Here is a 27,638-nt window from a genome sequence, read left to right as displayed (position 1 = left end):
TAGATACATGAGTCTATCTTCATGGTTAATCTTTTGGATGGTTCCAGTATAGGATTACATAACACTGAGAGCAGACTACTGTTAATAATTTTATTGATATGGAACATATCGGCAAAATAGGACAATTTAGCAATATCAAACTTGCAATTTGTGCTGCCATTCTGAATATCAGCGCGGCTGTGGTTCGGCCATTGATAACTCAAAAATTGCAAGTGTGATATTGTTTTTTTAAAACAATACATTTTAGACGCAATAAGGCAAGCTATTTTATTTTATTTTTTTCTCGAAAATGTAAAATGAATCTAGTTCGGCTACAATTTTCAAACTATACAGGTGCATCTCAATAAATTAGAATGTCGTGGAAAAGTTCATTTATTTCAGTAATTCAACTCAAATTGTGAAACTCGTGTATTAAATAAATTCAGTGCAGACAGACTGAAGTAGTTTAAGTCTTTTGTTCTTTTAATTGTGATGATTTTGGCTCACATTTAACAAAAACCCACCAATTCACTATCTCAAAAAATTAGAATATGGTGACATGCCAATCAGCTAATCAACTCAAAACACCTGCAAAGGTTTCCTGAGCCTTCAAAATGGTCTCTCAGTTTGGTTCACTAGGCTACACAATCATGGGGAAGACTGCTGATCTGACAGTTGTCCAGAAGACAATCATTGACACCCTTCACAAGGAGGGTAAGCCACAAACATTCATTGCCAAAGAAGCTGGCTGTTCACAGAGTGCTGTATCCAAGCATGTTAACAGAAAGTTGAGTGGAAGGAAAAAGTGTGGAAGAAAAAGATGCACAACCAACCGAGAGAACCGCAGCCTTATGAGGATTGTCAAGCAAAATCGATTCAAGAATTTGGGTGAACTTCACAAGGAATGGACTGAGGCTGGGGTCAAGGCATCAAGAGCCACCACACACAGACGTGTCAAGGAATTTGGCTACAGTTGTCGTATTCCTCTTGTTAAACCACTCCTGAACCACAGACAACGTCAGAGGCGTCTTACCTGGGCTAAGGAGAAGAAGAACTGGACTGTTGCCCAGTGGTCCAAAGTCCTCTTTTCAGATGAGAGCAGGTTTTGTATTTCATTTGGAAACCAAGGTCCTAGAGTCTGGATGAAGGGTGGAGAAGCTCATAGCCCAAGTTGCTTGAAGTCCAGTGTTAAGTTTCCACAGTCTGTGATGATTTGGGGTGCAATGTCATCTGCTGGTGTTGGTCCATTGTGTTTTTTGAAAAGCAAAGTCACTGCACCCGTTTACCAAGAAATTTTGGAGCACTTCATGCTTCCTTCTGCTGACCAGCTTTTTAAAGATGCTGATTTCATTTTCCAGCAGGATTTGGCACTTGCCCACACTGCCAAAAGCACCAAAAGTTGGTTAAATGACCATGGTGTTGGTGTGCTTGACTGGCCAGCAAACTCACCAGACCTGAACCCCATAGAGAATCTATGGGGTATTGGCAAGAGGAAAATGAGAAACAAGAGACCAAAAAATGCAGATGAGCTGAAGGCCACTGTTAAAGAAACCTGGGCTTCCATACCACCTCAGCAGTGCCACAAACTGATCACCTCCATGCCACGCCGAATTGAGGCAGTAATTAAAGCAAAAGGAGCCCCTACCAAGTACTGAGTACATATACAGTAAATGAACATACTTTCCAGAAGGCCAACAATTCACTAACAATGTTTTTTTTATTGGTCTTATGATGTATTCTAATTTTTTGAGATAGTGAATTGGTGGGTTTTTGTTAAATGTGAGCCAAAATCATCACAATTAAAAGAACCAAAGACTTAAACTACTTCAGTCTGTGTGCACTGAATTTATTTAATACACGAGTTTCACAATTTGAGTTGAATTACTGAAATAAATGAACTTTTCCACGACATTCTAATTTATTGAGATGCACCTGTAGAACTGGAATTCTATGTAGCAAACACATACTAGCAGAGTGATACAAACAGGGAAACAATTAAGTGTTGCTACACTAAATATAATGTTGCCTCTCCAATCAAATTAGAGGACTGGAATCAAGGTCTCTTAAGGCAAGTCAGTCCACTCGGCGGCCATCTTTGAAAGCTCCCACGCAGTTATTTTCAATGGATACAAGTGTCATAAAAGTGCAGCTCCTATCTACTTAAATGGGGAAATACCTAAATCTCCAAAACAGTAGGTCAAGATTATGACTAAAGAACATATTTTAAATTTAGCAGTCAAGTCAACAATGGTATCATAAATTGTGCTTCTTTAGCTCAGATCATGCAAAAAAAAGAGCTATTTTTTTCAGGCTGGTCTAGCTAATGCACAGACTTATTTCTGGTTGACTTGACAGGTGATTTCTGTATCTAAAAGGTGATTGGCTCTTTTACCTTTAAGGCTGGACTTCCTTTTCTTCATCCACAACTGAAGTATACTCAGACCTTTAATCCTGGACTACATTTAAAGAGGCACAGTCCCATAGCCAAATTAAAACAAATATATGTAGCCTAAAGTGATTTCCAACACCAATGTTTTGCAGTCATTTTTGTCATCTTAGTACTGTATGTCACTATCTCCACTGCAAAAATGTCACACAAGCTTGTGGACAATGACACTGACTTGCAAAAAATATGTAAAAATAGCAAAGAACAGTGGATTGCTGTCATGGGGAGGCCTGGGTCATGAAGTGTTGTCTAGAACTAACCAAACACTATGGTTTAAACTTTGACCATCCAGGCATGCAAATACTTCAACAACCACAGCAGAGCTTTAGATATAACTTTGTATATGCTAAAATATCAGCTCACGAGCCCCACTGTTCTTATGATATCAGTACTGTGTTTTATATAGTGTGGTTTGTGGTGAAAGGCTGTTCTGTGGTCCAACAGAGGAAACACAAAAAAGCTTCAGGTATGCTGTTTCAGCACAATCTTGCCTGCAACACATTCACCCTGTGGGCAAAATCAGTTTAACTGCTTAAGCAGACAGATAATATTACCATATTAAGAGGACTGGTATTTCCATGGTGGTTTTCAAAAGTGCAATATAAATCATAAATAAATCTGTTTTTGACAAGTCATTCAGCTCATTTTCATGTCACATACCTTATGCACATTGCCTTTGGAGTCACCCAGGAAAACAATGGTATGGCCTTCCTTTACGCTAACCGCCACAGCAGTCAGACGGGCAGCTGGACTGTCCAATACGGCTTCGGCTTTAACTGGTTCCCGGCTTGCCATTGGACTTGGGGTGTGGTCTGAACCACAGGGATAAGCCTTTAGGGTGTTCTGTTTGACAAAAAAAAAAAAATAAAAAAAAATAATTGGGACTTAAGTTTTGGCAAAACCGTTCTAACATAATCCAGTTTCATCTTGTGTAATGCTAGATTCTGCCAATCTCAGATTTTTGCAGTCTTTCAGTCTTTTTTTTTTATAGGGGTTTAGTTTTAGACCGTTGCCTGAAGGTTGTCAAATCCTCTTACTTCAGAAAATCAGATTACCGAAGATGAAGATTATCTTGGTCTCATACTAGGACTGCAAGGTTGCTTCATTCATTGTCACTAACACCATGAAATCTGCTCCAGTCTTAGATCAAATCTACCCTGACTCTCAAACCATTTTCTCTCATAATGAGAGGTGATCTGTATTTCTGTTTGTGTTCGAGTCTAAGCTTTAGGGAAAACAAATGGGGATCAGGAAAAATGTGCTTGACATTTTGAGGATTTGTAAGTAAAAAAAGGATGTGTGTTTGTTTTGGGATCAGCATCAACGTGCTTAATATATATGGTTCATCAAAAATTGAGAATTCTTTCACCAATTACTCCCCCACAGGTTGTTCCAAACCGTTTTACTTTCTTCCGTGAAACAAGAAAGGAGATGTTTAAAAATGTTCATGCTGATCTCTTCTACATAATGGGTCTATTCCAAAACATTTTTTGCTGTCTCTTGCCTACATAGACAGCTGTCTTCTATGGCAGCATCCTTACTGAAATGATGCCTCATAAGAGAGTGATTTGGAATGCTCTACATAGGTGGCAGCTCCACACGTCTTTCAAATAGCTCTATTCACGCGCAGCGCACGCGAGATTCGACTCGTAACTGATTTTAATACAGGTAACGTGAGGGAAATGACGCGATCCTCTAAAGAGCCTAAATAGATACGAAATACACACATTTTGGGTAAAATGAATCAGGATGGATGTGGTTGATCTCCGAATTTGTCCAAAAAGCACCATCAAAGTATAAATACAATCTATATTACTTGTGTGCTATATTTTAAGGAATCTGAATTTATATGATACCTTTGTTTTTCACTGAAAATCTTGCATTCCATTGCAGCTCTCAAATTTAGTTTCACACTACTGCATATTCGACATGCAAAATCCAATACAGTTTGGTGTTCATTGGCATCAGATCTGTTGTGATGCATCTCGACACATCATATCTTACTATACCTGAAACCAAATGAGATTTGAGAGCTATCAATAGGAAAAGATTTTAGGCAAATAACGACTTAGTAACAAAATACAGAGTAACAACAAAGCTATCTTATGACTTCATAAGAATATGGAATACAGTGCACAATTCAGATACTACTTTTATGGTGGCATTTTATTCTTTTTGGGGCTTGACAGCATCATTCACCATTCACTTTCTTTGGGCCTAATTTAAGAAACTTAAGAAAACACATTTACGCAAGAATGTTTTTACCGACAATTTACGAAGCTATTTATTCTTCTATCTTCGATTGTTTCACGAAGAAGGCATTTTGAATGGAAAAAAGCGCAAACATTCTGCCTAACATCTCCTTTTGTGTTCCAAGAAAGTAAGTTATACGGGTTTGACATGCGAGTAAATGATGACAACATTTTCATATTTGGGTGAACTATTCCTTTAACATGCAATCCTCTCCTTTCTAGAAGTCTTCTCGAAATCTAACCCTCCCCAGACCAGTATTCCCTCCCCCCTCTACTTGCATCATTAGTGTAGTGTAGTTTAGGCTTGTCGGTTTTATTGATCCTAGCAATGCTGTTTATGAGCGAGCAGGCCAGGGCCCTGCAGATACATGGAGGTCATGAAGAGGTTGTATGTCAGCGAGCCCACATTCTTAAAGCCTGTGATTTGTCAAGAGGCCTTGTTAGGACTAATGCAAGGTAGTCTTGCCTTATGCTCATCAAAGAGTAAAAATATAATTCACTCAAATTATGGCAGGCAGAGTCATATGGGCTAAAGCAATTTCCTTGAGAATTAATGAGAAGCAGTGTATCTAAATTAGGATAAATGTTGGTTTGAGTACAGCATTAGAGGGAAATTATGTGGTCCAGTTCTCAAGAGTTACATTGCGTGCATCCATTTCCAATTTTCCCAGGGTTTTCTATCAAAGCTATACTACTGTGATGATTATGTGGGAACACTTGACCTAAAAACCTATTTATATACACTGGCAGCCAAAAGTTTGGAGTAATGTACAGATTTTCACTTATGGAAACAAATTGATGCTTTTATTCACCAAAGTAGCATTCAACTGATCACAATGTATAGTCAGGACATTAATAACATCAAAAATTACTATTACTATTAAAAAAATCCTCCACGCGCAGCAATGACAGCTTTGCAGATCCTTGGCATTCTAGCTGTCAATTTGTCCAGATACTCAGCTGACATTTCACCCCACACTTCCTGTAGTACTTGCCATAGATGTGGCTGTCTTGTTGGGCACTTCTTACGTACCTTACAGTCTAGCTGATCCCACAAAAGCTCAATGGGGTTAAGATCCATAACACTCTTTTCCAATTATCTGTTGTCCAATGTCTGTTTCTTTGCCCACTCTAACCTTTTCTTTTTGTTTTTCTGTTTCAAAAGTGCCTTTTTCTTTGCAATTCTTCCCATAAGGCCTGCACCCCTGAGTCTTCTCTTTACTGTTGTACATGAAACTGGTGTTGAGCGGGTAGAATTCAATGAAGCCGTCAGCTGAGGACATGTGAGGCTTCTATTTCTCAAACTAGAGACTCTGATGTACTTATCCTCTTGTTTAGTTGTACATCTGGTCTTCCACATCTCTTTCTGTCCTTGTTAGAGTCTTTGAAGACTGTAGTGTACACCTTTGTATGAAATCTTCAGTTTTTTTGGCAATTTCAAGTATTGTATAGCCTTCATTCCGCAAAACAATGATTGACTGATGAGTTTCTAGAGAAAGCTGTTTCTTTTTTGCCATTTTTGACCTAATACTGACCTTAAGACATGCCAGTCTATTGCATACTGTGGCAACTCAAAAATAAACACAAAGACAATGTTAAGCTTCATTTAATTTTAATTTAATTAATTAATTTTTAACAAACCATTTAACAAACAAAATAGCTTTCAACTGTGTTTGATATAATGGCAAGTGATTTTCTAGTACCAAATTAGCAATTTAGCATGATTACTCGAGGATAAGGTGTTGGTGTGATGGCTGCTGGAAATGGGGCCTTTCTAGATTTGATCAAAAATTACTTTTTTTCAAATAGTGATGGTGCTGTTTTTTACATCAGCAATGTCCTGACTATACTTTGTGATCAGTTGAATGCCACTTTGGTGAATTAAAGTACCAATTTCCTTCCGAAACAGCAAAATCTGTACATTATTCCAAACGTTTGGCCACCAGTGTAGATAATTAATGTGTGTAATGTTACAATGTGAATCCATTATATTCTTATAAAAGAAAAAAAACACTAACACTATGTCGTAACCAGGCGTTATTCATTAAGTTTCAAGTGTCATTTTTCTTTCCTCACTCAGGCTTTCCACACTACTGTTACCCAATCTTTTTTTTAAACCTCAAGTTAACCCTGTGCTGAGGTAAGCACCACTTTTAACCCTGGGTTAGGAAGAATTGTAAGTACTAATCCCAAATTACAGATCCAAAGAAAAGAAATGCAGTGCTAGAATATTACAGTGAGTAGTTAAGCAACAGACAACCAATCATCCACTAAACAATCCTTGCCTTGTTAAATACTACATGCATTACCTCGAATGATAAATAGACATTTCCACAGATGCAGATGCAAAAGCAGTAATTAAAACAGGTTGTGTGCAGTACTTGTCCAGTCAATGTCATTAACATCATAAATATGCAAACAATAATGCAAACCCCAGTTGACAAATTTGTGAAATACCCTCAGTATAAATTACTAACCAAAGGTAAAGTTTAACCCATGAACAAAGGAACAATATAACCCAGGATTACTTGAACCCAGAGTTAAAATAGAGATAGACCGATATATCAGTTTTACTGATTAATCGGTGCCGATAGTTGCTTTTTGGAAATATCTTTATTGGCCAAAATATATGCAGGTACCTGAAGAATTTTTTCATAATTTTTGTAATTTCAAAATAAGAGTCCCCGGTGAATTTCGGGCTTGTATATATGTGTGTGTATATATATATATATATATATATATATATATATATATATATATATATATATATATATGTCCCGCGTTATGCACCAAATCTTCATTTTTTCTAGTTATTAGTGGGATTTTTGGTTGAACAATAAAGTACATCTGGGACTTTATTCATTTTTTACTTTTTGTCTGGGCCCCGTCATAGTAAAGAAAGAATAAGAAAAAATGTTGCCATCCTATAAATCGATTTGTAAAAACTATTGGCCGATTAATAGGTTATCGGCCTTTCCCATCACCTTAGTTATCGGTATCTGCAAAATCCACTATCGGTCGACCTCTAGTTAAATATGACAATTTCTAAGTGAAAAGCAACTAAAAAGCAAAATGCTGTGCTGCTTAGTGACAATATCACATTTAAGTCAAACATATTTTAAGTTTAAAATACATCTATGTGTAGCAGGATTTTGAACCAATGAGATTTCACTGTGGCTGATTACCAACAACTTTGTCACAGTCACGACTGGTTAGGACACTTCAGAACAATATAAAAAAAGGCAATTTGTTGATTATCAAATACATAGATTGCCTCTTTTGGACATGATATTAGAATTATATTAGCTACTTTATACTGTGTGTATTTACTCACCGTGGGCAGGTTGGCACAGCTGGATTTAACTTCATACTCAATGTAGGCCACCTTGTTGCTCCCTTTCTCCCCATCTTGTGTGTAGCACAGGTCTCGTGTAGCATCAATACTTCTGTCCACTTCATCCAGAGCGTACACACACAACGCCGATTCTTCACTGGGTCCACTAGCAGCACTAACTGCTGTTGAAAACACTCCCATCAAAACTTGCGAGTCTCCAGATTCCACACCTCCCACCTGCGCCCCCTGGAGGAGATTGTAGATCCTGCCTGTTGAGCTTGAGTGACACATTAGTGGTACTTCAACATAAGAGTAATATGCCTGATCGTCTAGACACACCCGAGCCACATACGTTCGATACTCCCTAGAGGCAGCTTTCAGGTCACGCCTATAGAATAAAAAGTAGACATGGTTGTGTCGGGCGAATGTAGCCACAAAATTGTGATCGTATTCGGAGAGGCGTCCAGCAACTGCGAGTTTAGCGGTTTCCTCATAGGAGAACACAGGCTCTGTCGAAAGTTGTCGCGTAGACACTGGTGGGTGACTACTGGTGTAGCCTCGCCCAACATAGAGGACGGGATCTTTGTCTTGCGGTTGCACCACAAGTCCAACTGTTGAAGTAGTAGGGTCATTAGCCGCTACATACTGCGTATCAACGGGTCTGTCGGCAGAAAAGAGAACTTCATTCACATTAGCCAGGCTGCGTTTCTGACATGTTCCCTGGTGTACACTGCCACAGGTGATAAGCTGAAGGGAATAGGGATCTACTAACAGTAGCTTGTTGTGATTGCTAACTAGTCCAGCCTGAGGACAGTTCTCGAGTGTTACCGGAGGCAGACAGTCTTTGCTGTCTCTCACAGGGCCAGTTCTCTCATCCACTTCAAGCCGGAGGCCATCAAGACCAGCAAGCTGGAACAGATGGTCTCGTGCCCCCACATAGACCAATCCAATGCTGGGGTCAGGGTGCAATGCCAGGTGCTGGAAGACTGTGTCATTGGAAGAGAAGCGTGGATAACTGCTATAGGACCTTGGGGCTCCCAGAACACCCAGGAGGAGGGAATGAAGCAGGGTGAAGACGAGGGCCATCCCACATTGGACTGCAGAAACACTGAGCAAACAGGAAATGATGAAAATCAGTGACACAAAGTTATAAAGTCAGCTCAGAGAACAACTTTGCTAACATAGTGCAGTTGGTTAAGTACACCTTATACAAAACTTTTATAACAAAGGAGGAACTGCCCTGTTGAACAGAATATTCAGGGTTCCCACTCCTATGAACCAAATAATTTCTATGACTTTTCCAACTGCTCTACATTACTGGATAAGGATTTTTCAGTCCCATTTTTTATAGATGACACTCATAGCAATTTGTAGCTGATTAAATATTTTAGAGCTGATCATAACTAGAAAAAAACAAAACAAACAAACAAAAAAAAAAAAAACAGCATTTATATATTTATATTTACTACAGAACTTTCTATTACTTTTTCCTGATTTGACCTTTCCAGGCTTGAAGTCCCAGTTTCCAAAAATTCACTGATATTCCCATGACAGTGGGAACCCTGAGTATTAATTAATAAAATAGGGATGCATCGATATGGAATTTCTAGGCCAATACCAATAATTCACAGCTCATTGTAGCCAATGGTAACTTGTAATTTTATTTTTTGCATTTTAAAGGTGCACTCAGCATTTTTCTCCTCATTAAGAAGTTGTACTCCTAAAGTAATTAATAGCAATTGTTTAAAATGTAATCATGATGACTCAAATGATATAAAAAGACTCACAGTCATATCAGTAACATATAAAAGCTGCTTAACCCTAAATGGAGAGGGTCCCCTCATGTGGGCTGCCATGTTAGGGTCACATGACCAGTTGAATGCTACTTGATTAATCTCAGTAACTGTCCTGTTATTGGACCCTCTACTCGTGGATTAAATTAATCATGGTTTACTGTGAATAGGGATTTTCTAAAATGGAATCATTAACCAAACAAAAGTTACAGCATTTGGAATGCAGATGGCCTTTCTTTTCTTTACTTTAAGTGTCCAAAAACATCTCCAAGCAAGTATTCAGGTGTTTTACTGAACATTAAAATGGAATCACTGAAAACTATGAATGCAAACATATACAAAAAAAAAATATACAAATACTTAAACTTATATCAACTAAGTGCTTAATAATCAAATTCAACTCAGATGGGTACCTTATTCCATCACTCCAAAAAAATGTGCACACTCTGTGCCCTCTTGTGCGCTGTCTGTGTATGTGCACTGTGGTTCTGCTCACCCACGTGTGATATTGCCTCTTTCCAAATAAGGATTCCAACACTCTCTAAACATCCAATGACGATGACCTAACACATCTATGACTCGAATGATTGTGTTTCTGTTAATCGATCCCTAAGAAAACTTCGCTATAGAGATACCATTAGTGATGAGCCACCATAGCTTTGAGGAATATCAGTATCCCATATTACAATGAGTGAGGGCTTGTTTGATTCAGAAGCATCTGCTGTAATTGTGATGTGAAACATGTTTATTTTTCATGAAGTAATAAATAGGGGTGTAATGATCCATCAATCTGGATCGATACATCGATCAAATCACAAAGGACGCAATGTCACCGTTTCAATGCGTAAACATCAATGTCTGTTTTTTTTACCTTTATTTTGACACTCTCATGCCAGCCACGTCTGTGCACATTTCCGTCAGGCGATGCAGCAACCTTATGATTTTCATCTTGCTTTATAAGCGCTAAATAGGCTTCTCATATGGGACAAAGATGTGCGCGGAGTGACTGAAGCCTGAAGTTGCGCTCTGTTCTACCCGTGTGCGCATGCGTCAACAGGGCTGCGAGCTCCGGTGACAGGATAGCGCAGAGCGGTTCACATGCGTGATTAAATTGGGCTTCCCTCAAAATCGTAGCTCATTTGAATTCCACATGAGAATTTTCTATTTTAAAGCACTGTGGAGCAATTCAACCGTGTCAAACAGCTAAAAAGTCAAAATATTCTGAACAGTGCTGTTGAGGGAAAGAGAAAACACCTGCCCTGCACCTACACCAATTACAAGACTTTTCACATCTTTACATCAACACACTTACTAATATTTATCAGAATTTTTCAATACAACTGTGAAAGCTGCAGCCAAGAAAAAACACGGATAGCACATACTCTCCTGTCATGGGTATGTACAGTAAGTATCGGCAAACATCGGACTGCTCGCTAAGAGAATCGATATAAGATCGTATCATGGTGGAACTGCCGATTTACACCCCTAGTAATAAATCAAAATGTGATGAAAATTCTGATTATCTGTTTATTTTACAATTGGATTTCACACGTTAATACTCACTGTGGTTTGGTCTCTGAGTGAAACAAATTTGCTCATTGTATTCCAGTAATCAAGAGCTTTCCTAAGATATATAACACATGGCTATGTGATCTTTTTTTAATATTCAGTTCTAATTTGTAAGCAAATTTAAAAGCAGTATTTTAGAATTGGTCAGATCAGCTATATTCATTGTAAAGATAAGAGTATAAGCTTTAAAACAACACCTATTTTGTGCAGATCAAGCAAGTGTTTGTTGAATAAAACCATAATATATATATATTTTTTTTTCGTGATCAGTGCTCCTCCCTGCAGACCAGAACCGGGCCGCTTCGGGTTTAAAAGGTTTTAAACTGAAATATCATTAAATTCAACATAGAGATAACAATGAACTTCAAGGTGGCAAACTGATTAAAGACTACTCTAAATTGATGTTGTTTAAAAGCTTGAAATCTGGACTTCACAATCTGACCAACTCTTAACTGCTGCTATTTGGCGAATATAATGAAAACCAGAAGTGTGACTGTATTACAGATGTATGCTTATTTGAATAAGAAATAAATGACATTACACTTGCATACATTTTATCGTCTCTATTTATATGAGTCTTTATTGTAATCCTATCATGTCCATTTATATGAGTATTTATGATAATGCTTGTCTCCTGTCCATTTACATGAGTACTTATGGTAATCCTGATGAATCACTAACTTAAACAGAGAGAGAATAGCAAACATCAAACATGGTAATGAATTTAACTAAAATGAGATCATACATTAAAGCATTTAATGAACATTAAGCAACAAAAAAAAAAACAGCAGTACAACAGTACAGTGATTATATCAGATGGTAACACCAAAGTAACATTAGACAGTAATTTGATATATACCATGGCACTGGTCTGTTGCTAAAATGTAATAAAAGAATACCAAACTTTTACCATGGTAAATGCTCAGGAAAAAAACTACGATAATTCCACAGTCCTTTTTGCAATGTATACTTATAGAGGATGAAGGGGTCTATTCGGCATAAATAAATTAAATTAATTACAAGTCTTTGAACATGGTCCATACAAAATAACCATGCTTATAAAACATGCCAGTTATGTTTGAAAAATAGCACACATACCATTAGTCAGACACACAAGGTTCGGGAGGCTGCTGTCCTCTGCGTTATCCAGTGGCATAGCACATGCCTGTGGAGATGGCCTGTGAGGGTAAAAAACATGCCAATGAGCTCTTACACAGAGCAGCATTGAGCAATCTAAAGAGAGGAGCTTTAATGACACTGTGGCTCATGGGAGGCACAGCTGTTGAGCTGAGCAATCCTGCCCAGATAGGAAATTGGATGATATAGGCCCTAAGTCACAATCACGGTCCTAATGCATTGCTCTGCAGTAGTAGGTTGGCAGTGATCCTGTTGTGTGTGAAAGGAAAACTGTCCATGGTGTTTTAAATGAATAAGATGTGATTAATATGAGGCCATTAAAGGACATGGGTCTCTGCTTTCTTGAGGCAATCCAAGCTGAACTAAACAATTAATAAGATAAAAGGGAAATTAGGCCTGGAAATAATCGTTTGATCGCGGTTATTTGATCTAACTGCGATTATTGTGCACCTAAAATTCCAATCACATTTTAATGACCCAATACAGGAACATTAAGGAATAAGATGATTTAGGGTCAATTTCATAACATGCAGTGCCAGCCTTGTTAATTTTCTTTGGCATGCCTTATTATGCATGTAGTGGTACACTCAAAAAAATGAAAATTTGGTCATAATTTACTCACTTCACTTCATGTCGTTCCACACAGTCGCCAAAAGGCTATATCCGTATTTTGATGATGAATTACAGTGACAAGCTGACCTACAGATTTCTTCTTTGCAGTCAGGTATGTTTATGGTTTTTATAGGGATATTGTTTGATTCGATAGTCTGTTGGGTCAGATTGCATTCTCACCACAAGCAAACTGCTCCAGAGTTAATTTGCTATCAGACCGAGACCACTTTGGCGCAGATCCGTGTACGATTGCCATGTTCATATATGCCTAAACGAACCAAACTAAGAGAGAAAATGCACCAGGTTTCGGAAACAAATGCTCCAAACGAGCCAGGTGTGAAAACACCCTAACTGATACCCAATTCACTCACTGAAAATCCCACAAGTTAACAGAGAATGACTTAAACCCAACAGAGTTAGCCTATTATTAACAGCATTAACCAAACCATACAAATGAATGTGCCTTTAGCTGACCAACTAATAAGATATTTGAAGGTGTTCTCCAAGACCCCGTTTCCACCTGGATTTAAGATGCATCTCGGATGATCCGATCACATGTGGTCAGGTGAGACACATCGCTGTTAACACCTGGTCATTTAAATGCATCTCCTGTGACCACTTGTGATCGGATTTGGAAGGGAGGGACTCTGTTGCACGACGACATACATCAATCACTATGTCAGCGTGTTCCTGCATGATAATAAACTGCAACAAAGCCAGAAAAGAAAAAGAAAGTGCGAAAAATGGCGTGCTGTTTCTCCCTGATGCAGCTTAAATTTAATCGAAGCACAAAATCAACATTTAGAGAAGGAATGTCTTTTTTTGTGTTTTTTTTTTTTTCGAGCTGCCATTTTTTTCCCTTTTAAAACTGCTTGTAACCGGCAAAGTTTAAACTCTTGTTTTAGCACAGCAGTTGATTGACAGGTGAGGGGTGGCGCTTCGCTGCTGCCGGGACAAATACAGGATGGATTAGCGTTTACACCTCAAATGTGATGCGTTCAGATGCGTTTTTGACCACATACACTATATTGCCAAAAGTATTCGCTCATCTGCCTTTAGACGCATATGAACTTAAGTGACATCCCATTCTTAATCCATAGGGTTTAATATGATGTCGGCCCACCCTTTGCAGCTATAACAGCTTCAACTCTTCTGGGAAGGCTTTCCACAAGGTTTAGGAGTGTGTTTATGGGAATTTTTGACCATTCTTCCAGAAGCGCATTTGTGAGGTCAGACACTGATGTTGGACGAGAAGGCCTGGCTCGCAGTCTTTGCTCTAATTCATCCCAAAGGTGCTCTCTCGGGTTGAGGTCAGGACTCTGTGCAGGCCAGTCAAGTTCTTCCACACCAAACTCACTCATCCATGTCTTTATGGACCTTGCTTTGTGCACTGGTGCGCAGTCATGTTGGAACAGGAAGGGGCCATCCCCAAACTGTTCCCACAATGTTGGGAGCATGGAATTGTCCAAAATCTCTTGGTATGCTGAAGCATTCAGAGTTCCTTTCACTGGAACTAAGGGGCCAAGCCCAGCTCCTGAAAAACAACCCCACACCATAATCCCCCCTCCACCAAACTTCACAGTTGGCACAATGCAGCCAGACAAGTACCGTTCTCCTGGCAACCGCCAAACCCAGACTCGTCCATCAGATTGCCAGATGGAGAAGCGTGATTCGTCACTCCAGAGAAAGCGTCTCCACTGCTCTAGAGTCCAGTGGCGGCGTGCTTTACACCACTGCATCCGACGCTTTGCATTGCACTTGGTGATGTATGGCTTGGATGCAGCTGCTCGGCCATGGAAACTCATTCCATGAAGCTCTCTACGCAGTGTTCTTGAGCTAATCTGAAGGCCACATGAACTTTGGAGGTCTGTAGCGATTGACTCTGCAGAAAGTTGGCGACCTCTGCGCACTATGCGCCTCAGCATCCGCTGACCCCGCTCTGTCATTTTACGTGGCCTACCACTTCGTGGCTGAGTTGCTGTCATTCCCAATCGCTTCCACTTTGTTATAATACCACTGACAGTTGACTGTGGAATATTTAGTAGCGAGGAAATTTCACAACTGGACTTATTGCACAGGTGGCATCCTATCACAGTACCACGCTGGAATTCACTGAGCTCCTGAGAGCGGCCCATTCTTTCACAAATGTTTGTAGAAGCAGTCTGCATGCCTAGGTGCTTCATTTTATACACCTGTGGCCATGGAAGTGATTGGAACACCTGAATTCAATTATGTGGATGGGTGAGCAAATACTTTTGGCAATATAGTGTATGTATGTGGTTTTTGTGATTCGATCACAAAACATTTTAGACCCCGTTTAGACCTGTATTTAGCGCTGACAACATTTCATCGGATCACCAAAAATGCATCTTAATACCAGGTGGAAACGAGGTACTGTTGAAGTACTGTTGAGCATTGAGAAAATAAACTTCAAAATTAGGTTCAAATCTTCAGTTAGTGAACAGCTCACTGAATAATAGACCCTCGTTAGTCTGACTGGTTCCAAATCTTTACTAGAATAGACATTCAGTTGGTGTTGATTTAACACCAGTGACAGTTAAGACTAGGGCTGGGCGATATGGCTTCAGAAATTATCTCCATATTTTTCAGCAAATTGACGATATTCGATATATATCTCGATAATTATGTTTTTGCTCTGAAATAGCATAAAAGTATTTTTTATTTAAACAGAGGAACCATCACTTCATCTAAACAGCCACTGTAGCCAAGTAGAATGAATATTTCAAAGGCATTAAATAAAAATCTATTTAAAAATGATGAAGGCATGTTTCCCAGAGTTTTTCACTAAATTAACACAAGGGAGAGTAAAATGTAATAATTTTTATTGATTTGCAGGTTTCTGCTTATATTTAACATACAATCATATATGGAAGCTTAATAAAAATCTTATTTACCTTCATATATTTTTACTAAAACATTTTTCTTTGTGAATGAGCAAAGTGTGCAAAAATGACTTCACTTATTTTTTGGAAAACAGATGAATATTGCATAGTACTAAATTATTTCTGTAGAACCCAGTCAAGTTTATTATTATAATATAATACTGAAATATTATTATTTTCAGGATAAGATTTGATAGAGATAAATTAATATATTTCTGTCCTATTTACTTCACCCTAACCAGGGTTTTTATTTTGACACTGCATGCAGTCATGTTTATTTCACCTTCACCAGGAGATTTTATTATGAAACGGAAAGTGCAATGTTTGTTTGACAGTTATGAGTTTCGCATCTTGTGAACCGATGTCAAACTCTCCTTTAATGTTCCGCGTTTGTAGATTTGTATAATAACTTTATAGTGGTTACTAATGTTTGGAATTGCACGAATGCTTGTACCGGCAGTACTTCACAAAATCTGTCTTTAATCACAGCCTTTGGCAGTTAAATAATCACGTATGATCATATCGCCATTTTGACGTTGTTTGGATTAATTATACAGCCCTGAAGGATCATGAAATTAGTCCACTGATGCACTCTATGAAACTTAATGGCCAAATAAAAGGCTCACTAAAATCATCGCAATATTCACAATATTGTTGAATTTTATATCGTCAGCAAACTTTTCGTGATTATATTATGGATATTCGATGTATCGCCCAGCCCTAGTTAAGACCAACACAATACAGATTCTCTTCACAGACCAGTCATAGCAAATAGGGGGAGGGGAAGAGAGAGAGCGCACAAGGATTCCATGCAGGAATGACAAGCACTTCACCCTGTGTTAAAGGATAAAACTCTCAGCTAGCCCCTCCGAATCGGCCCTGGACTGAAGGGAGTGTATTGTTTGGAAGCGTTCCCATGGGCATAGATACCGGCACTGGCAGGGTAACGTCGGGTCTGCAAGGCATGCCTCACACAGCAGTGCAGAGAGGAGACTGACCCCTCTGTCTCTTCTGGGATGGGCTGGCAGTGACCCCACATTTTTACGGCCTCTAACAGAATGTTACGCTGTCACGCCTCATTGGGCATGACAATGAACATGAAAAGTTGCCACTCTGGATGATTAAGAAAGCTATTTATCCATCTTTGGGGACAAAGCAGCCTTTCACCAAGTAGAAAGAGTATTGAAATGTAATTCACAGTGTATAAGACATCTTTTCACATTTTAAATTGATGTCGTTAGCCTCTTTGCTAAAGGAGATTTGTCTATAAAATATGGTGAATGGATGTTTTGAACAATCCTTGGTTGAATTTAAAAAAAATTCCCATGAAGCATGAGACTAAAAAAGGAGGGGAGAGCAAGGCAGAGAAAAAGTAAAATGAGAGGGAGGGAATGAGATAGTAAGAGGAACAGAACATGTGCATGAGAGAGTGTTAATAATAGAGCTCTTGAACATAAAGGGGTATTGGAGCATTGCAGCATACTCTACATTCCAAACACTATTGTTGGAACTTTCCATAGTTTCGTGTAGGCAGACTTTGGCTATCATCACAAGTCTGGTCCAGCTGATTATTGTGGCCAAGAACAGTCCACTTAGTCAGGAAGAGATTGTTTGATTGACATGGAAGGCAACCAACCACAGTTCATTTTGCTTAGGGGTGAGTAATCTGAAACAGTTTTTACCACAACAATAGAGCATGTGGGAAAAACACATTCAAGCAATTGTACAGTGCAGTGTCAGTCCACAATCGGCAGTCCAGAAAACAGAAAAATTAGTGTAAATGTCTGCATAATTTGCAAGCAGCAATTCATTTAACTAAAAGGAGGTTATTTTACATCTATAACTCAGAATGTGGACTGTAGTGAATCTTATAGGTGGACAGTTATGTTTTTATTTTCTGTTCGCTTTTGCTAACACGTCGATGCAAACTATGCAAACTTGTGTATGTTCACCATGTGTGAGTATTCAGCAATGGATGCTTGCCATTGTTTTTGTTTTTCATTAGAGCAGTTTCCAAATGAACACATTTGTCACAGACAATGGCTTAAAAAACGGGAGAGGTGGTATATTCAAGTTTGTTGCTGTTAGGGTTTATAACCGTACAGTTTTAGCTGGAACCGTCCCATATTTTGGCCGAAGTTATGACATCCCATACAGAGCGCCTACTGTCCTTTATTTTAGCGGGCTGCAAAACGTCCCGTATTGAAGCATAAAAGGGTCGGACAGCAAGACTCTTGAAAAGGACCCCAGTCCTGTATTGAAGTGCTCAAAATGCTCAAGCGTTCCAAATTGGTGCGAGACATTGAATACCTTATCACGTTGTAATGGCCTCGCTGCCGGTGTGTCTTACCGCACCTTAGCACATAGCTTTGCGTGGGTAAAGTCAATGTCTGTATTACATAGAGGTTTGCATTGCTTAGGCTGCCCTGTAACATACACATGATATATGGGTGCGTTCCATTCAGAAGTGATCATCCCTATGCCCTATTCTCCTCATAGACATTTCCTTCCACTGTCAGAGGGCTAAAAGGTGTAATAAAACAGTCATTATGAACTCACTTTGAAGGTTTTTTTTTATTATTATTATTGAAAAATCACTTGTAACGAACACGCTGTCCATCATTATTGTTTTCCCTGTGAAGTGCTTTGTGAAGGCATCATTTATGCCATTTGTAATGCAGTATATGACTTCTCGTTGCACAACCTGACGAAACAACATGTCGCGCACAACAAATTATGAAAAATAAAAAATCCACGAAATCTGACCGTTCACACTAAGATGCTGTGGTGATGTGGGAGTGGCTGAGTGACGTCTGTGGAGAGCGAGGACGGGAGATGAAGAACGGTAAGGATTGACACCTGTGGGAAATGATCCCTAACAGCTGTTCTGTGTTACAGTGAGAGCTGGAGAGGGGTAAAAAGGGTGTCCAGATCGCCGGAGGGGAGAGAGAGAGAGAGACACACGCAGCAGAGTGTGTGCATTTATGTTGCGCTGAAAAACAACTGTTTTGTGTTAAGCTGAAAAGCAGAAAAATAAAGATTTACGTTGACCGTTCACTTGAACACCGCTCCTCCTTCAAAGTAGCAAGAGATCTGTCACAGATGCATTTACATAAAGACGGATTCCTATATATATATATATATATTAGTCTTGTTCAGACTATAAAAACCTAAATGGATTTGAGTTAGATAAGTCAAAAAAAAAAAAAAGGGATTTTTTTCTGCCTGTGTGAACATAGCCTAAGTGCCTCCAACAAAAGACTGTATATTTTTCTAAGGTTTGATGCCACTAACTTTGCAACTTAAGTGTTTTTTCTTCCTCAAAAGCACACATTCTAGCAGCCCGGTATCTCGTAAACATGATTGTACCCAGGTAAATTGGTAAAAACCTGCACACCCTGATATCCGGAAGTTGGGTAAAGCCAGTCAATCAGATTACAGCACTCCAGACCGAGAGGTCACTTGCCATTTCTCTGGGCAATACTCATCAGATAGTCAGTAAATAAACAGTGGGCATGTTGTTGGAGGTGGAAACTTACAATTGTACTCTCCAATGATAGTTTTATGCTTATGGTAGTACAAAAAGTTGAAGGGTGCTTGGTAAAACTTTGCTAATTCAAAGAAATAAGAAAACTGATTAAACTGAGAACAGCATGTAAAACTTTCTTAGAACAAAACATTCCCTTTCGTAGGAACTCAAGCTGCATATTCGCTATGGGACACCATCTGAGTGTTGTGTTTGAAGCCCTTATACAATCACGCCAATTTATTGGCTGATGGCGCTTAAGCAATGCCCCTAGAGAGCTATGTCATGGGCTCCATAAAGGCCCTCACTTTCACAGCATCGAGTCAGATTTTCTGTTCTTCAGTGCACAATTTTGTCTATGCCCTTGTTTGTTTCTAATGACTCGCGTCGAAGCGAGTATTATAAATTCTCCCTTTTGAGTGGCAAACATGTAAGAACGTAGTTTATACAGCGTAAATTTCAGAGCAATTTTAATTGGGTTTTTCCAAACATCACCACGAGGCATTATTCCCACTTGTTCCAGTTCCACAGCCTCCAGATTTGGAGCTCTGTGTGCGGGAGCTGTTTGGGAATTCGGCTTTGTGTCTGAGAGGATTGGAATGCGAATGGACATCGGATTCTTCCTCGTGTTTGTTGCCCTCCCCCTGAGCAAAAGTGCAAGTCTCGGACATGCTCTGAGGCCTAGCTCGGTGGCCATTATCTGACTAACAAAGCGTGTGAAAGAGATACCATGCGCATCTTGAGCCGTCACCATAAAAAAATGCTGTATGAGAGAATTCATCGTTGGAAGGGAACAATTGGCCCCTTTGTCCCTATTGTCTTTTTCTGTGTCGTTCTGGGAGAATGCACATGAATAAGGCAATGGAGGAGTGGCCTCAGCCTTTCTATCTCTCCCCTCTCCGTTTGAAGCAAACTGCTTGCGGCGGAGGGGATCATGCATGGACCGGTGAGCCCAGCCGCAGAATGAGGGGGCTGGAATAAGAGAATATTCCCCAACGGAGTGATGGCGAACCAACGCGTGGAGTGCTTCGTTGGGCCATTATTCTTTCGGGATTCTATTAGAAGAAGCGAGGAATTTTAACTTGTTTTTTCTTTCTCCCGTTCGTGGACCACGCGGCCATTCTGGCGAGACAAGAGACTCGCACTGCTTTCTCTGCTTGATTTTTCGGTGGCGGCATGGATTGGATCTACACACAATGGTTTTGCAGTCCAAATAAGCACATCGTGTTAAGGAATGCCTTCGTTTGGACTTTCCCTTGTTTTCCTCCCTGAGGCTTGCTCTGGGGAATGAGCTGGTCAGGGCGACGATTTTGTTCGTGAGGGTGTTTCATGCTATCCTGGTACTACATGTTGTTCCCCTATTATATGCCAGAACCAGTTTAGTATCTAACCTGTTTTTCAGTACACCAATTTAACTCAGTTTCCCCCGTAAATTACACTGGCGAACAAGCTTTAAATATTTTCATCTCTCCATGACCAAGGGTCTCAGGGCACGCACAATATAACTCAATGTACAATAAAAATAGATCTACACATGAGCCTATGGGCTTGCTATGTAATGAAGGATGAGCCCCCATTCAGTGAACGGAATTGGGCCATATAAACGTATCTGTTTCTCTCCTGTTTACCTTTCAGTCAGTATCAGGATGAGTTCGCTGTTATACACACCTCGAACGTCCAACGACCAAAATATGGTTCGGTTTTCCGCCGTAGCTTGCTGGGGAGCGAACATTAAAAAAATGCTTCTGGAATTCAGCCTCTGTCTCCATGACCAAGGGTCTCGAGACATACATAACAGAATTCGATGTTCATCAAGCACACAAAGTGTACACAAAACACAGTGAACATAAGCACCACACGTTGTCCCCCCATAAAGAATGCTGGGGCCATTGTGGTGAATTTGCTTACTCTCAATTCCCTCCATGTTCACACATTCTTCCTCGTTCTATGCTAAAGAAGATGGTTTATCTGGCATTCTCTGCTGTAAGACTTTTTGTAAGACACTTTTTATAATTGCATGATCAAGTTCTGCCTCTGTCTCCATGACCAAAGGTTTGAGACATGCATAACAGAATTTGATGTTCATCGAGCACAAGTGTGGCCGACAACGTGTTTTTACACATTTATTGCGATCCGTCTGCTGCACAGCATTTGGCACCTGCTGCCGGACTTGTGGAAGTTATGGGTATGGCCCCTCAACGGGGCGCTCTTTTGAATGATGGGTTATCCCTGCTGTGGTCGATCACATTCTAAACGCTAGAGCTCCATCAACTAGGAGGCTTTATACGTTCAGCTGGCATATACTTGCTTCTTTGTGTACAGCACGAGGTGAAAATCCAGTTCACTGCCCTGTCGGTACAGTGCTGGAATTTTTGCAGGAGCATCTCGGGGCTGGGATTGCCCCGGCAACGTTTAAAGTCTATGTTGCCGCTATAGTGGCTGAGCATGTGCTTATCAATAGTCTCTGTCAGTAGACATTCTCTTGTCTTTCATTTTATGAACAGGGTATGCAGGCTTAGACCTTTTCGTCCCATCCACATTCTTTTATGGGATTTATCTGTTGTTTTAGAGGCACTCTCGGGTGCTCTGTTCTAGCACTTGACAAACGTTTTTGACTCTTAAAACAGACCTGCTAATGGCATTGGCATCGTTGAGAAGAGTTGGTGATTTTCATGCCCTGTTGATCAATCCCTTATGTATAGATTTTGTGGCAGGTTGTTCAAGGGGTTAAGACCTTGTTTGGGCTATTTGCCAAGGTTATTTCAACATAATTTTGCTCGCAGACTATTAATTTTCAGGCTTTCTATCCATCCCCATTTGAGTCGGAAGAGCATGAAAGGTTGCATATCAGATGTTTTTTAAAAACTTCACACTCAGTCTTGAGGGTCTCAAGGTGTCCACTCTGTTTTATGGTTTTTATAGTCAACATAAACACCAAACTGGCTACCTACATGTTGGTTACACCACATGACTTTGATTTGGTGGACAAAAGTGTTTTTAAATAAGAATCATATTTTAAAACACAATTCTTTCACTGCTTATTTTTTTAAAGAAATAACAATAAAAGATTAGTCTGCACTACTCGTGCCATAATTACTTTTTTCAAGAATTTCAGCTTTTAATAAGACTTAGACTTTGTTTTATTGTCTCTGGACACTAGAGTTGGGAACCGAGAACCAGTTCTTGTTCAAAACCGGTTCCACTCTTTACAAAATACCGGAATCGGATTGGATCAACAAGAACACCATACTGAAATACTCTGACAGTGTTTCCAGCAGCACATTTCTGCAGCAGCACTGCCCTCTACTGGGTCAAAAGCATACACACAAACAAATGACTGTTATGAGCCAGTTCTGACAAATCTACAGCGTGAAACAGACAGCGCTTCCGGTATGGTCCGATTCCCGAATGAACAATTTATATGAGCCAGTTCTTTTGAATCTACAGTGCAAAACACACTGGCGGCCAAAAATTTAGAATAATGAACAGATTATGCAGTTTCGTAAGGAAATTGGTACTTTAATTCACCAAAGTGGTGTAAGGCTGGCACCGGAATGTCTACAACCAAAAGGCGCCATTTCTGGTAAATGTCAAAGAGCTCTGCGAGAATCAACGTCATAGAACTCTCTCACAAAAGCTGAAATCTACACCTGAATATCACCACAGTGTGATAAATTGCAAATCACCTAGCTGCCCCCCCTTCTCTCTCCCCCTTCTCCCCTTCAACAGCTCTGGACCAACACAAAGACACAAGATTTATATGTAAAAATATAACAAATACCATGAAAACAAAGAATGCAACTGTATGCGTTTGATATCATTTAAGAGGTCTCTGTGCGACTGGTATAGTGGTCTCTTTCCCATGTTGATAAAACTAATGGTAACAAAGTTATAAGGTCCAAATACTGCATAATTCTGGAGGTCTATCCCCCTCCTTGACCTACAATTGAAATGATCTCCTATATGTTAACAAGGTTAAACCCCAGGAAGTCAAGAACCCATTCACCCCCAAATTCTCATTGTTCAAAGGATAATACCATTTGGTACACAATGTTTATTCTGTCTAGATATTTAGGGAAAGTTGGCAGGAAGCTCTGGGGATCTGTAAGCAGATCTCCCATGCTGTACCGCTGCATGTAGTTTTGTCAGGTATGTTTCTTTGACTTGTCTTTTATTTTTAATAATGCTTGTTTATTCTGATCATGTGAAATTGGCTTTGATTTGAATTTCTGCAACAATGTTTTATATCCTACCTGACAAATAAATTGTTATTATTTGATTTATTCTGAATTCCTCCGAAATCATTTATATCATTACTGGAGCTTTAATATAGGAGGAAGCCATTTAAAGACTCTCAGTTTGAATTTAAACCACTCAGGACAACCAGGTAGGACAACCACCTAGGACAGCCGGGTAGGATTTGAATTTCATTAGACCAGGGTAGACCATACTGGAGCTTTAGTATAGGAGAAACCACTCAGGACAACCGGGTAGGTGAAAGCCATTTAAAGACTCTCAGTCACTGCTCACCGCCCATCTTAGCAAGTTGTATGTACGTGACTAAGCGGCAATATCATCTGGTTATGAGACAAGCCAAACCAGACGATATTAGTTAACCCTACAACTGCTGACTAAGAACGGAGCTGGCTATCCATTTTCGGGAGGTTTACGTAATTTAATAACGGCCGGCCTAAGTCTCCAAAGATCGAAAGGACAATGAATAGAAGAGGTTTTAGAGTAATCAAGAACCTAAAAATGTTAAATGAAAAGAATGATCAGAAATTAATTAGAGCTTAAATATAAATTAGAGGTCAACTTAAAATTGGAGTCAGATTAATATAAAATTGGAGTCAGATAAAGTGAATAACGGAATCAAATGTGTGAATTAACAATAATTGCTTTACTTCAGCGCTCAGAAAAGACAGAACAACACAGAGACCTTCAAGGGCAATTTATCGAAGTTCCACTCCGGAACAGATAAAAAATTATCCTCTTTTTAAAGTGGCATTCAACCGATAACAACCTATAGTCAGGACATTACTGATGTAAAAAACAGCACCATCACTATTTGAAAAAAAGTAATTTTTGATCAAATCTAGAAAGGCCCCATTTCCATCAGCCATCACTCCAACACCTTATCCTCGAGTAATCATGCTAAATTGCTAATTTGGTACTAGAAAATCACTTGCCATTATATCAAACACTGCTGAAAGCTATTTGGTTTGTTATAAATATAAAACATATCAAGAAAAGAAAAAAAAACAGGAGCAAAAACGCAAGTGAAAACATTAATAAACAACATGTGGCATACAAAATATACAGCACAATAAACAGAATACAGTCTGTGTAACTAAACCATAAAACACTTAAGCTAAGGATTATCAAAAGATAGAGAATACAGATAAGATTTAAGAACAGATTTAAAACTAGCAAGTGAAGGAGCAGACCTCACGTGAAAGGGCAGGCTGTTCCAAAGTTTGGGAGCCGTAGCGGAGAAGGCCCGACCACCCTTAGTTTTGCAGCGACAACAAGGGACAGATAGGAGAAGTTTATTACACAATCTAAGTACTCTTTGGGGAGAGTAAGGAATCAAAAAGTCACTGATGTACTTCGTTGTAACACCAGATAAAGCCTTGTACACATAGACAGCAATTTTTAAATCAATTCTATAATTGACGGGAAGCCAATGTAAAGTTGCTAAAACGGGAGAAATATGATCCTTCTTTTTTGTACCGGTAAGAAGTCTAGCTGCTGCATTTTGAACAATTTAAAGACGAGAAATAGCAGTTTGAGGCAAACCGATGTACAGAGTATTACAGTAATCCAAACGTGATGTTTTAAGTGCATGGATTACAGTCTCCAGATCTTTTGGAGAAAAAAACTGTTTTAATTTAGCGACAGATCTTAGATGAAAGAAACTTCCCTTTACCTCTGCACTAATTTGTTTATCAAAAATGAATGGCAAATCAAAAATAACCCCAAGATTTCTTACTTGTGATTGAACGCTAGAGGAAAAAGAACCCAACTGCAAGGCAGATGGAGGCCTGGGTGGGGGAGGGTCTTAAATCAAAATTTCACATTTACTTTTGTTTAATTGCAAAAAATTGTTTGCCATCAAACATTTAATATCCTCAAAACAGTCACAGAGCACCTCAGAAGGACAACCACTGTCGGTTCTAACCGGTAGATACAATTGTGTCATCAGCGTAGCAATGGTAAAAAATCTTTTATTTCTGAAAAATATCAGCCAGGGGAGCATGTATAGTAAAAAGAGAAGAGGGCCCAAAATGGACCCCTGAGGCACACTGCACGATAAGGGAGCCGACGAAGAGGAATACTTCCCAATGCTCACTGAGAAAGTCCTGTCTTTGAGGTAGGAGGCCAACCACTGCAGGGCGACACCCCGAATGCCCACCACACTATCCAAATGATGTAACAGAATGTTATAATCAATTGTATTGAATGCAGCGCTGAGATCCAACAAGACAAGCACAATATGCGATCCAATATTGAGTGCTTGTAACAGGCAGGTACAACTCCATTTACTAAAGAGCTGTTAATAATAGCTGTTACAGCTGGGCTCACAGTTTCAAACACTTCCTTAACAAGACGAGCAGGAATAATCTCTCACAGCCTGAACATTTAGCCTTAGATACAAGATCAGCTAGCTGGGCAGAGGTGACCGGTTGAAAATTTGTCAATAAGAGAAAAAAAAAAAAAAATCATCTAATTTCAGCCATGTTTCAGTCACAAATAAAAAATCTAGTGAGTGTGAAATGAAAAAGTCATTTAAAATAAAAGATTTATTTGATAGTGACCTCGCATTCACTAGGGCCATCCTTACTGCCAGTGGCTCTGACTTTTCAGCAGTGGGAGATGAAAACTTAAATGAACAGAGATTTAATGGATTTACTGACTGTTTCTCAGCACCAGAATTTAAGAAAAAGATGGCGAGATGAAATTACTGGAATGTAGTTGCTGCCCATTGATGGGATCGGTACACTTTTATACAGTCTTAGAGGACATGAGTTGCACAGTATGCAATAGACTGGCATGTCTTAAGGTCAATATTAGGTCAAAAATGGCAAAAAAGAATTGTTTTGAGGAATGAAGGCTATACAATGCTTGAAATTGCCAAAAAACTGAAGATTTCATACAAAGTACACTAAAGTCTTCAAAGACAAAGGACAACTGGCTCTAACAAGGACAGGAAGAGATGTGGAAGGCCAGCTGTACAACTAAACAAGAGGATAAGTACATCAGAGTCTCTAGTTTGAGAAATAGACGCCTCACATGTCCTCAGCTGACAGCTTCATTGAATTCTACCCGCTCAACACCAGTTTCATGTACAACAGTAAAGAGAAGACTCAGGGGTGCAGGCCTTATGGGAAGAATTGCAAAGAAAATCCACTTTAGAAACAGAAAAACAAAAAGAAAAGGTTAGAGTGGGCAAAGAAACACAGACATTGGACAACAGATAATTGGAAAAGAGTGTTATGGATCTTAACCCCATTGAGCTTTTGTGGGATCAGCTAGACTGTAAGGTACGTAAGAAGTGCCCAACAAGACAGCCACATCTATGGCAAGTGCTACAGGAAGCGTGGGGTGAAATGTCACCTGAGTATCTGGACAAATTGACAGCTAGAATGCTAAGGATCTGCAAAGCTGTCATTGTTGCACGTGGAGGATTTTTTGATGAGAACTCTTTGAAGTAGTTTAAGAAGTTCTGAACATTTTTTTCAAAATGAAACAGTAATTTTTCATGTTATTAATTTCCAGACTATACATTGTGATCAGTTGAATGGCACTTTGTTGAATAAAAGTACCAATTTCTTTCCACAAGTGCAAAATCTGTACATTATTCCAAACTTTTGGCTGCCAGTGTACAGCGCTTCTGGAACAGTCCGATTCCTGAAAGGATGACTCATATGAGCCGATTCTTTTTCATCTAAAGCACAAAACATACAGCGCTTCCGGTCTAGTCTGGTATAGTATTACTCTTAAACTGATGTGCAAGTTATGAATGTCCAACCTGAAACTGAATAAGAACTGTTTAAGTCTTACAAGCTTGAAGCACAACAATAGAC

The 27,638-nt window shown here is 39.4% G+C and overlaps 1 protein-coding gene across 3 annotated transcripts in view; it reads right to left on the bottom strand.

The window, feature by feature from the left end:
* Positions 1 to 27,638, bottom strand: part of LOC127419099 (plexin-B1-like) — a 139,339-nt gene that overhangs the window by 42,532 nt on the left and 69,169 nt on the right. For 2 of the 3 annotated variants that reach the window (XM_051660217.1, XM_051660219.1), the window contains exons 2-4: positions 12,472 to 12,551; positions 8,012 to 9,119; positions 3,086 to 3,268 (exon numbers count right to left, since the gene is read on the bottom strand). In XM_051660217.1, the coding sequence (XP_051516177.1) occupies positions 3,086 to 3,268; positions 8,012 to 9,097 (1,269 nt within the window). In that variant the 5' untranslated portion in view covers positions 9,098 to 9,119; positions 12,472 to 12,551. The remainder of the gene's footprint in view (positions 1 to 3,085; positions 3,269 to 8,011; positions 9,120 to 12,471; positions 12,552 to 27,638) is intronic. The other variant, XM_051660218.1, reaches the window with a different exon arrangement.

Source organism: Myxocyprinus asiaticus, chromosome 28, assembly GCF_019703515.2.
Source record: "Myxocyprinus asiaticus isolate MX2 ecotype Aquarium Trade chromosome 28, UBuf_Myxa_2, whole genome shotgun sequence".
Lineage (NCBI taxonomy): Eukaryota > Metazoa > Chordata > Actinopteri > Cypriniformes > Catostomidae > Myxocyprinus > Myxocyprinus asiaticus.
This window is presented reverse-complemented; position numbering and strand designations above follow the sequence as displayed.